This window comes from Orycteropus afer, unplaced genomic scaffold (assembly GCF_000298275.1).
Source record: "Orycteropus afer afer isolate SDZICR_OR568_19922 unplaced genomic scaffold, OryAfe1.0 scaffold00574, whole genome shotgun sequence".
NCBI classification, from domain to species: Eukaryota; Metazoa; Chordata; class Mammalia; order Tubulidentata; family Orycteropodidae; genus Orycteropus; species Orycteropus afer.
Window position 1 is genome coordinate 1,044,118 of NW_006922161.1, and position 11,213 is coordinate 1,055,330.

The 11,213-nt window shown below is 62.1% G+C and overlaps 1 protein-coding gene across 1 annotated transcript in view; it reads left to right on the forward strand.

The window, feature by feature from the left end:
- Nucleotides 1-11,213, forward strand: part of EPPK1 (epiplakin 1) — a 26,785-nt gene that overhangs the window by 11,594 nt on the left and 3,978 nt on the right. The window contains exons 22-24 of the mRNA XM_007956121.2: nt 1,845-1,978; nt 2,285-2,431; nt 6,194-11,211. Of these exons, the coding sequence (XP_007954312.2) occupies nt 1,845-1,978; nt 2,285-2,431; nt 6,194-11,211 (5,299 nt within the window). The remainder of the gene's footprint in view (nt 1-1,844; nt 1,979-2,284; nt 2,432-6,193; nt 11,212-11,213) is intronic.

Sequence of the window (11,213 nt, forward strand, 5' to 3'; positions counted from 1 at the left end):
GCAGCGCCAGGCAGCGCGCACGTCCTGTCGCCGTCCCTCCCGGAGCCAGGGCGGCGGCGCGAGCAGCCAGGTGGACAGTTGGCGGGGTGGGCGCCTGGGCCGCCAGGGCGCACCACCTGCGGTCGCGGCTGGGGAGGGGACGTCTGCGCCGCTGTCTCCAGGCGGAGCTGGATCGGCCATCGGTCCCTGCCCCTCTCTGCCTGCCGGGGCAGGGTGCGCTGGGAGGGGCAGCCGGCAGCCAGGCCAGGGCCAAGGTCAGCGGCTCCGTGCGTGGATCCCAGCCGACGACTGTGTTCTCACGGCGGCTCAGAGGGACAGACAGCGGGCCCCGCCCGCCCTCCGTCCCGCTCCCAGGCTGCAAGAGGGGGCTGCACCCACTGTTGACAGATGCGGCCCACGCCCAGGGAGGGGACCCACCCTCTGCCAAACTGCTTCCCCACCTTGGCGCCTGCGGGCCACCTGAGGTGCGGCCTCCCCCACCCTTTCTCACCCGCGGCCCAGGGAGGCTGGTCCTGTGGCTTCCTGGGTCAGGCTCCCTGGGCTTCCCACCCTGAAGCCACCCCTCCCCCTCCCCTTTTCCACTCTGCACTCTCCAATGCCGTCTCTCCTGGCTCCGCAACCTCTGTCCTGCACCTTGTCCTCACCGAAAATGAAACACGTCCACCCCAATCGCCTCCCTGGGAAGAGCCCCGGCTGGTCCAGGAGGTTCATACCAGGCCCAAGGTCACAGCCAAGTGGGGTGTGGCACAGCCAAGCCACTGGCCACATAGCATGCTCACAGACACACACGTGTGCATACATACACCTGCACACTCGTGTACGTACTCCTTCCTCAGCTCCACTCACACACACCTGTGCACATGTAACACACTTGAAAGTATATCTGCACACTTACACCTGTGCACACCAGCATTCACATGCCTGCATGTAAACTTACACACTCACATATACCTGTGTACATGTTCACACTCACACATACACACACATGCACATGTTCACACATGCACATGTAATCACACACTCATGCACATGCCAGCACACATTCACACACTCACATGCATATTCACACACACATACACACATGCACACAGCAGCACATGTGCACACACTGGCATGCATACTTGCACACACACACGCACATGCACATGTTCACACACTGGCACGTATACGCTCACAGTCACACACACCTGTGCACACGTTCACACACATGTATATTCACACACTCACACACACCTGTGCACACGACGCCTCTGCCCTGCCCTGGCGCCCTCCCCCCAGGTCTGGGTGGTTCATCCATCCCTCTCCCTCAACCTCCTCTCTGTTCTGGTCAGGAATCCCAGCCCAGCCACTTGCTCTCCCAGCTGGGGTGCTGGCTTCCACGGCTTTCCTTCCCCCACCAGCACCCCCTGCCCTGCCTGCTTCAAAGCACAGCCTGTCTCAACTGCCAAGTCAAGTTGAGGGCCACCAAGGCCATGCCCACCGGTCCCCTCCATCTTCTGAGCCATCCTGGTCCAGGCACACGGTCCCAACCACCCCAATGGCCGCTTACACGGTGCTCCCGCTGATCTGGGGCTGGGCCAGACGTCACCTGAGCACAGTGCCCTGGGGCTCAGACAGCACCAGGGAGGTTGGGAGCAGGCTCATTAGACAAGACACCGATGCCTAGGGAGATGGGCACAGGTCCCAGCACGCCAGGCTGGTGACCTCATGACTTGGCGAGGCTGATCGATCTGCTAAGGACAGCCAGTTCTGGATCTGGGGCCACGTGCTGCCCCACACCAGCTACCGTGTCTCCCCGAGCCCCAAAGCTGTTCTCCTGGTGCGGACGCCCTGCTCTCCCTCAGGAGCCGACAGTCTGCCTCGTGGCTGCCCCTCCTCCGGGGTGAGCCCCAGAGACGCTGCCTGCCCTCCTCCGTACCAGTCCCTCACAATCGCAACACAGGCTCTGTCGCCTGTACCCTCAGCAAGCGTTTTAGACGTATTGACCCGGACTTGTCTACCCCAGGGGTCGGGGTCCCTCTCGAATCACCTGAGCCCTACCTGGGCAGAGGGTGGCCCAGTTACCTCCCCTCGGGTGGCTGCCCAGCCCAGGTTGACCCACAGAGGCAGCCTGGGCATCGAGCCTGGGCTCTCGACTTCCTGCTGATCCCAGTGTCTTTATCTTTCCCCAAAGCCTGGGTTACTCAGCAACAGCCCCCCCCCCCATGTGTCAGGTGGCCCAGGCTGTGCCCCTGGGGTCTTTCACCCGGCCACCCCTGCACACCATGGCTTCCCCGGCCAGCAGCTCTCAGCCCCGCCACCACCCACGACACCCTTGCTGGCCGGCCGGCCAACAGCAGGGCCAGAGTCAAAGCACCCTCTTTGGGCTCCCAGCCCCCTCGCAGCACCAGAAGCTTCAAGAAGCAGACCTGCCTGAAGTCCTGCGACCAAGGTGGGGGGGAAGGGGAGGGAGGAGGTGATGGGAGGCGGCCATTCAGAAACTGAAGGGCCTGAGTCATCCCAGGTGGGGTTGAGAGATCCAGCCAGCACTGCCCACACTGTCATGGCTGCCCCACCTTGTGTGGGGGGCAATACCCCTGATGAGGAGAGCTGGCATCTGGGACCACCCTCCACGACCCTCCCCGCAGCTGGGGGTTCAGCCCTGCTATCCCAGCATCTCCACGCCAGGCCCTGTGACATCAAAGCCATGCCTTATTACCTGCGTGCTGTCCCCCAGGGCAGCTCTGGCTGTTAAGCCGTCACCCCACTCACACAACATTCCCTGCTGTCCCCACCCCCACCCCAGCTGGAACAGAGCCAACTCTTTCCTCTTCTCCAGGCCAACCCCTCACTCCTCTGACCACCCCTGACCATCCCTCTCTGAGCTCCCCACAGTCCAGCTGTGTGGGGTGCTGGGCCCACTGGACCCCTGAGCACAGCATCTGGCTAGGGTAGGCATACCCCAGGATGCATGTGGCAGACAGCTGTGGCAGGAGACCGCTGAGCTAGGACACCCAGCAAACCTGCTAGAGGAGCTGGCGGGAGATGAGTGCCAAGCAAACCCTGGTGAGGAGAAGGTTCCAGAGAAGCCCTCCCAGTCAGGAGAAGGGCTGGCCCCGCTGAGGCTCAGCACAAGAAGGGAAGGAGGGAGCAGCGGGTCAGGCCTGCCTCCTGCTTCCTTCTCACTACTAGGGCCAAAGCCCCACAGCATACTCTGGCCGCTGACAGGGGCTGACAGCTCCCCTCTCCGTGCCTCAGTGTCCTCTTCTGGCAAACAGGCAGCGTCTCAGGGTTCAGTGGGGTGGTGAGAAGGCTCAGCATAGGAGCTTGGTGCAGGAGAGCTGACAGTGGGCATAGAAAGGAACAGCACAGGGAGGGAGGGGACAGGGTTGGGGGCCGGTTGGTAGGGCCAGTGGCTTATCTCTGAGACCCCAGGCACGGGATGAAGTCTGTGATAAGGTCGAAAGGTGAGGGTGATGTTCTCAGCAAGGAACTGGTAAAACCGCATGGAGAAAGAACAGGCACTTTGAGGAAAGTGAGGGTTTGGGAGGAGGGAACTGGGGCTGTCTAGGGAGATGGTTCTCAGACTGTGTGTAGAGGCTGAACAGGGTTCCACCGAGTTCATGTTTCCGAAGGTGACCTTACCTGGTCTTCGCAGATGTTAAGGACCTCGAGATGAGGTCACCTGGAGTTGGCACTGAGCCGATTCCGACCCATGACATCCCACGAGTGTCAGAGCAGACCTGAGCCCCACGGGGCTCTCAGTGTCTGAGTTTTTGGAAGGAGATCACCAGGCCTTTCTTGCAAGGAACCTGTGGTGGTGGTTTGTGTGTCAACTCAGCCGGGCCTGGGGAAGTGGCTGGGCAGCTGGATGTAGTTATTCCCCATGGTCAGATTGGTAATTAACTCCATGGTGGAATCTGTTGGAATAGCGGAGTAGCTGCTTTGGGGATGTGGTCTGTTTCCCGTATATAAGAAACAGCTTTGGGAATGGTCTCTAACTTATAGCACGCTTCAACCCTGCATGTAGTGTGTTGTTCAGCAGCCTACCATGCTCTGCCAACCCTGGGACTTTTAATGGACTTGAATTAGTGGCCTGCCATGTGGTTTGGTAACGCTGGGACCATGCCTTGTTACTTGTCAACCTTGGGCTTGTCAGTCTCAGCAGCCAGCAGCTGAGTGAATGAAAGCCTCCAGCTTCAGTGGGCCGGGAGCAGGAGGCAGAGCTGAAGCCCAAGGTTGAGGGGCTTTCACCCAGCCCCTAGAGCCTGGCACTTTGAACTCGAACTTAAAGCCTCCAAACTGTAAGAGAATAAACTCCTGTTTGTTCAACCATCCCATTGGTGGTCTACTCCCGTCAGAGAAGCACTAGGGAACCAGAACAGTGCCTCTGGGTGGACTCTTACCTCCAGCCTGTCAGTTAGCACAGGAACGCATGAACCATTTGCTCACCCCCAGGGGTTCCCCTGGAATTAAGGTGGGCCCTAAGTCCAATGACTAGTATCTTTGTAAGAGAAAGGAAGGGTGACAGGACACAGACAAACAGAAGACTCCATGTGAAGATAGACACAGACTGTAGTGATGTCTCTACAAGCCAGGGAATGCCAAGAACTGCCAACGTCAGCAAAGCTAGGAAAGAGGTGCCAAGTCCATTCTCCCCGCGAGCTCCCCGGTGTAGCCAACCCTGCCAACGCCTGGATTTCAGACCTCTTGCCTCCAGAACTATAAGAGAATAAATTTTTATTCTTTAAAGTCACCCCATTTGTGGTAATTTTTTATAGCAGCCTCAAGAAGTTAATACAAATTCTGGCAGTAGGAGTGCCTTGGGAACAGATACTTAAAATGTGGAAGTGGCTTTGGAATTGAGTGATGGGTAGATGCCTGAAGAAGTTTCAGCCACATGATAGGAAAAGCCTAGATTGCCTCAGAGAGCTTGTTGGTGCAAATACGGATGTCAAAGGTGTTTCTGTTGAGGTCTCAGATGGAAGTGAGGAGCATGTTACTGATAACTGGAAGAAAGGCAATCCTTGCTACAAAGTACAAGAAAACTGTGCTGAGATGCCTTCAACAGTCAGGTGGAAAGTAGAATTTGTAAGTCATGAAGTTGAGTATTGAGCTGAGCTTTCTACGCAAATTGCAGAAAGCACAGCCTTGTTTCTCCTGGCTGCTTACAGCAAGCCGCGAAAGAGGTAGACTGAGGAAGGAACCATAAATCACAAAGGAACCAGTACTTCGTGATGTGGGAAATTCTCAGCCTACTCAGGAAGAGTGCTCTGGAGAGAGAGCCAAGGTATGCATCCTGGATCCTCTCAGCCAGCACAATCGAGGAACAGAGATGGAGTTACCCAGGAAGATCTGTAGGGGAGCCTCTGGTCCAATAGCATGGAGCTGCAGGACATACACAGGAGACCCACACGGTTTCTGAGGGTGTTGTATCAGCAGAAACATTGTCAGCTTAGACTAAAGGGACAGAAATGGAACAAGTGGTAAAAGGCCATCAGACTTTCAAAATTCTACACATAAAAGTGGCTGTATAGAGGGCAGTAAAGACACGGCCCAGTGGGCAAAGACAGAGCTACCAAGGACGGTTCCCCGGCCTAGAAACCACGGGCCCACTGGGCAAAGACGAGCCACCAAGCATATAGGGCAAAGACAAGAGCACCTAGGATTCTTCCAGGGCCTTGAAACCTAAAGGACTTTGCCGTGATGGATCTGGAAGTTGCTGATCACCAGTGACCCCTTTATTCCTTCCGGTTTCTGGGGGAGCTCGGGCATGTCCCCGGCAGGGCATCATTGTTGGGGGTGGGGCGGGCTCATGGGAGGCCAGCTTCGAGCACACAGTAGTCAGGGAGGGAATCTGAGAGGCCATGCTGCAGATGCTTGAGCTGTGGGGCCACACCAAGGTGGTGCGTGGAGAGTACGGGAAGGCTCTGCACAGGAGTGTGCCTTGTGGGCCCAGCAGGGGAGAAGCGATGGAGCCATCCCCAGGTGCCTCTGCGTTCAGGCTGTGGAGATGGGACAAGGGCAGTGCCACAGGGGTCGGGGGGAGAGGCCCCAGCCCCGGGTCTGGGAGGTGGGTCCAGGTCCTGCCTGAACCAAGAGCACTTTGGAGAGGTCAGGAACAGAGTCCCCAGCTATGTCTTCCCCGACCATAGGCTGCAGCCCTCCTGGGTCACTCCAAGGTCCCTAACAGAGCCTCTTTTTTTGCTCACAGGGAGCAGACTTCTGGTGAATTCTGCAAACCAGTCAAGCATCATGAACGGCCACACTACTCCTCCTCTTGATGTCTTGGTCACTGACGGCACCAACGGCACCGAGGTGCCCAGAGTCTCCAAGACCGGAAAGGCCATGCCAGGAGCTGGCACCCCCTCTACACCGCTGGCCCAGGCGGCCCCGCTCGGCAAGGCCAGGAGCATTGCTGGTGTGTGTGTGGAGGCCTCTGGCCAGAACCTGAGCGTCTACACAGCCATGAAACAGGGCCTGCTGCCCTCGGGGCTCGGGCTGGCTCTGCTGGAGGCTCAGGCAGCCACCGGGGGTCTGGTGGACCCCAGCCAGGGCCAGCTGCTCCCTGTGTCTGAGGCCCTGCGCCAAGGGCTGGTCGGGCTGGAGCTGAAGGAGAAGCTGCTGACCGCCGAGCGCGCTGTCACTGGGTACCCAGACCCCTATGGGGGAGCAAAGCTGCCCCTGTTCCAGGCCATCGGGAAGGAGGTCGTGAACAGGGCGCTGGGGAGGAGCTGGCTGGAGGCCCAGCTGGCCACCGGGGGCCTGGTGGACCCCACGCGGGGTGTCCGTGTAGCCCCGGAACCCGCCTGCCAGCAGGGCCTCCTGGACCAGAAGACATGGCACAGCCTGGAGGAATGGGAGCCTGGGTCAGACTCTGCAGGCTTCTGCGACCCCAACACGCTGGAGAGGCTGCCCTACCGCGAGCTGCTGAGCAGGTGCGTGGAGGCCCCCGGCCCGGGGCTGGTGCTGCTGCCGCTGAAGACCGCCTTCCGCACCCTGAGTGGGGCCGTGGGCACAGCTGAACTGCTGGAGGTGGGGGTCTTGGACGAGGAGACGGCCCGCGGCCTGCGAGAAGGCCTGCTGGCTGTGCCGGATGTGAGCAGCCGTGCTGATGTGAAGCGTTACCTGGAGGGCACCGGAGGTGTGGGGGGGGTGGTCCTGCTGCCCGCCGGCCACAAGAAGAGCCTCAGCCAGGCCGCTGCCGAGCACCTGCTCCCGCTGGGCACCGTGTTCCCGCTGCTGGAGGCGCAGGCCGCCACCCGCACCCTGGTGGACCCGGCCACTGGCCGGCAGCTGTGGGTGGACGAGGCGGTCCGGGCCGGGCTGGTGGGGCCCAAGCTCCATGGGCAGCTACTGGTAGCAGAGCAGGCGGTAACTGGCTTCCATGATCCCTTCAGCACCTCACGTGTCCCCCTGTTCCAGGCCATGAAGAAGGGGCTGGTGGACAAGCTGCTAGCGCTGAGATTGCTGGATGCCCAGCTGGCCACGGGGGGCCTGATGTGCCCAGCCCGCAGGCTTCGACTGCCCCTGGAGGCTGCCCTGCGCTTTGGCTGCCTGGACGAGGAGACCCAGCAGCGTCTCTCGCAGACCACCGGCTTCTCAGACCCCAGCACCCAGGAGAGCCTCAGCTACGGGCAGCTGCTGACCCGCTGTGTCACTGACCCAGAGACAGGCCTCGCCTTCCTGCCTCTCATGGGGGCTGCCCAAGGGGACGAGCCCCAGGGGCTCCCATTCATTGAACACAGTACCCGGCAGGCCTTGAGTGCAGCCACGGCCACCGTCTCGGCAGGGAAGTTCCAGGGCCGGCCTGTGTCCCTCTGGGAGCTGCTCTTCTCCGAGGCGGTCCCGGCGGAGCAGAGGGCAGCGCTGGCCAAGAAGCACAAGGAGGGGACCTTGTCGACGGAGGCGCTGGCCACACAGCTGAAGGCTACCGTGGAACAGGCCGCGGCTGCCGCCAGGGTCACCTTCACGGGGCTGAGGGACGCTGTGACGCCAGGAGAGCTGTTGGAGTCCGAGATCATCGACCGGGATGTGTACGAGCAGCTGGAGCGTGGGCAGGCCACAGCACACGACGTGGGCCACCTGGACTCTGTGCAACGCTACCTGCAGGGCACCGGCAGCATCGCCGGCCTGCTGCTGCCCGGCTCCCAGGAACGGCTCAGCATCTGGGAGGCCCGCAGCAAGAGCCTGCTACGGCCCGGCACCGCTCTGGTGCTACTCGAGGCCCAGGCGGCCACCGGCTTCATCATCGACCCAAAGGAGAACAAGAGGTACTCCGTAGACGAGGCGCTGAGGGCCGGCGTCATCGGGCCTGACGTGTACGCCAAGCTGCTGTCGGCCGAGCGCGCGGTCACCGGCTACAAGGACCCCTACACGGGCCAGCAGATCTCCCTCTTCCAGGCCATGCAGAAGGACCTCATCGTGCGGGACCACGGCATCCGCCTGCTGGAGGCCCAGATCGCCACGGGCGGCGTCATCGACCCCGTGCACAGCCACCGCGTGCCCGTCGAGGTGGCCTACCAGCGCGGCTACTTCGACCGGGCCCTGAACCTGGTCCTGTCAGACCCCAGTGACGACACCAAAGGCTTCTTCGACCCCAACACGCACGAGAACCTGACCTACCTGCAGCTGCTGGAGCGTTGCGTGCGCGACCCCGACACCGGGCTCTGCCTCCTGCCGCTCAGCAGTGTGCAGCCCCAGCTGGTGGACAGTGCCACGCGCCAGGCCTTCCAGGGCCAGCTGCTGTCGGTGCAGTATGGCCGCTTCCGGGGCCAGAGAGTGTCTCTGTGGGAGCTCGTCAACTCTGAGTACATCTGTGAGGACCAGCGGCGGCAGCTGCTTCGAGAGTTCCGGCTGCGCAAGATGACCCTGGAACAGGTCACGTCCCTGCTGCAGACAGAATCCCAGCGGTGGGCAGAGGTCATGCTGCCCACACTGCGTGGCTGTGTCCCTGCCTATGAGCTTCTGGAGGCCGGCATCATCGACGAGGCCCTTCTGGGGCGCGTGTTGTCGGGGGCCGTGAGCCCCAAGGTGCTGCTCGAGGTGGACACTGTGCGCAGGTGTCTACGCGGCTCGGGCGCCTTGGGTGGCGTGCTGCTGCAGCCCTCCAACCGGCGCCTCAGTGTCTACCAGGCCATGCAGCAGAAGCTGCTGGGCCCAGGCATGGGCCTGGCACTGCTGGAGGCCCAGGCAGCCACCGGGGCCCTCCTGGACCCCCAGAGCCAGGAGGCCCTGACAGTGGATGAGGCTGTGCACAGGGGGCTGGTAGGGCCCGAGCTGTATAGCCAGCTGCGGTGGGTCGAACACGCCGTCACCGGCTTCAGAGACCCCTTCTCTGGGAAGCGAGTGTCCGTGTTCCAAGCTATGAAGAAGGGCCTGGTCCCCAGGGAGCAGGCTGCCCGCCTCCTAGAGGCCCAGGTGGCCACAGGGGGGATCATCGACCCTGCTGGTTGCTACCACCTCCCCATGCCTGTGGCCGCCAAGCGCGGCTGTGTTGACCGGGAGATGGAGAAGGTGCTGAGCGATGTCCCCCAGACCTTCCCCAGCCCGGATGGCCGGGGCCGCACCAGTTACAGCCAGCTCCTGGAGCAGTGTCCCCACGACGAGGCCTCTGGCCTGCTCTTCCTGCCGCTGCCGGACAGCACCCCCACTGTGCCCTCGGACGAGCAGCTCCAGGAGGCCCTGCAGGCCGCACAGAGCGACGAGGACGGCAAGTCACTCTGGGACTTGCTGGGCTCCAGCCACTTCACTGAGCAGCAGCGCCAGGGCTTCCTGGAGGACTTCCGGGTGGGCCGGCTCTCAGAGCAGGAGCTGCGGGCAACCCTACAGAGCTTGCTGCAGGCGGCGGAGCTGCGGGCACGTGCCCAGGCCTCGGTGCCGGGGCCGCGAGGCAAAGTGCCTGCTGTGTGGCTGCTGGACGCTGGCATCATCTCCCAGGACACCCTGGAGGCTCTGGCTGAGGGCCGGCAGTCGTCTGACGAGGTGGCCAGGCAGCCCGCCGTGAGGGACTGCCTGTGGGGCACGGGCTGTGTGGCTGGCGTGCTGCTGCAGCCCTCGGGGGCCAAGGCCAGCATCGCCCGTGCCATGCAGGATGGCCTCCTGCCTGTGGGCCTGGGGCAGAGGCTGCTGGAGGCCCAGGTGGCCTGTGGTACTCTGGTCAACCCTGTGACCAATCAGCGGCTGTCAGTGGAGGATGCGGTCAAGTTCGGCCTGGTGGGTGGGGAGCTGAGTGAGCAGCTCCGGCTGACTGAGAGGACCGTGGCCGGCTTCCCAGACCCCTGCTCGGGACGTGCCCTGTCACTGTGGCAGGCCGTGGAACAGGGACTCGTGCCCCGGGCCGAGGGCCTGCCCCTGCTGCAGGCACAGCTGGCCACAGGGGGCATCATGGACCCCATCTACCACACGCACCTGCCATTGCCCACTGCCTGCAGACTCGGGCTCCTCGACGAGGCCACGGGCCAGGCGCTGAGCTCAACCGATGACAGTGTGAAGTTCTTCTTCGATCCTGGCACCCAGGACAAGGTGACGTACCAGGAGCTCAGGGCACGCTGCGTCCAGGATGCTGCTACCAGCCTGTGGCTGCTGCCACTCTCCCAGGACACGGTGCTTGATGTGGACGAGCACACGGCAGTGGCCCTGCGTGCCATGAAGGTGCCCGTGGGTGTAGGTAGGTTCAAGGGGCAGGCCGTGTCGCTGTGGGACCTGCTGCGATCCGAGTATGTCACTGCCGAGCGGCGAAGAGAGCTGGTGGCGCTCTGCCAGTCTGGCCGGGCTGCCGCGCTGCGGGAGGTGGTCCACGCTGTCACCATGCTCATTGAGGTCGCAGAGAGGCAGCCTTCGCAGTCCATCTTCCGGGGGCTCCGGAAGCAGGTGTCGGCCCGTGACCTGTTCCGGTCCCAGCTGATCGACAAGAAGACGCTGGACGAGTTGACCCAGGGAAAGAGGACGGTGCAGGAGGTGACAGAGATGGCCAGCGTGCGGCAGTTCCTGGAGGGGGGGAACTTCATCGCCGGCGTGCGCATCCAGGCCACGGGAGAGACTATGAGCATCCCTGAGGCCCTGCGCCGGCACATCCTGAGGCCTGGCACCGCCCTGGTGCTGCTGGAGGCACAGGCCGCCACCGGCTTCGTCATTGACCCCGTGGAGAACAGGAAGCTGACGGTGGAGCAGGCATACTCGGCAGGGATGTTCGGCAAGGAAACCTACGAGAAGCTGCTGTCGGCCGAGCGCGC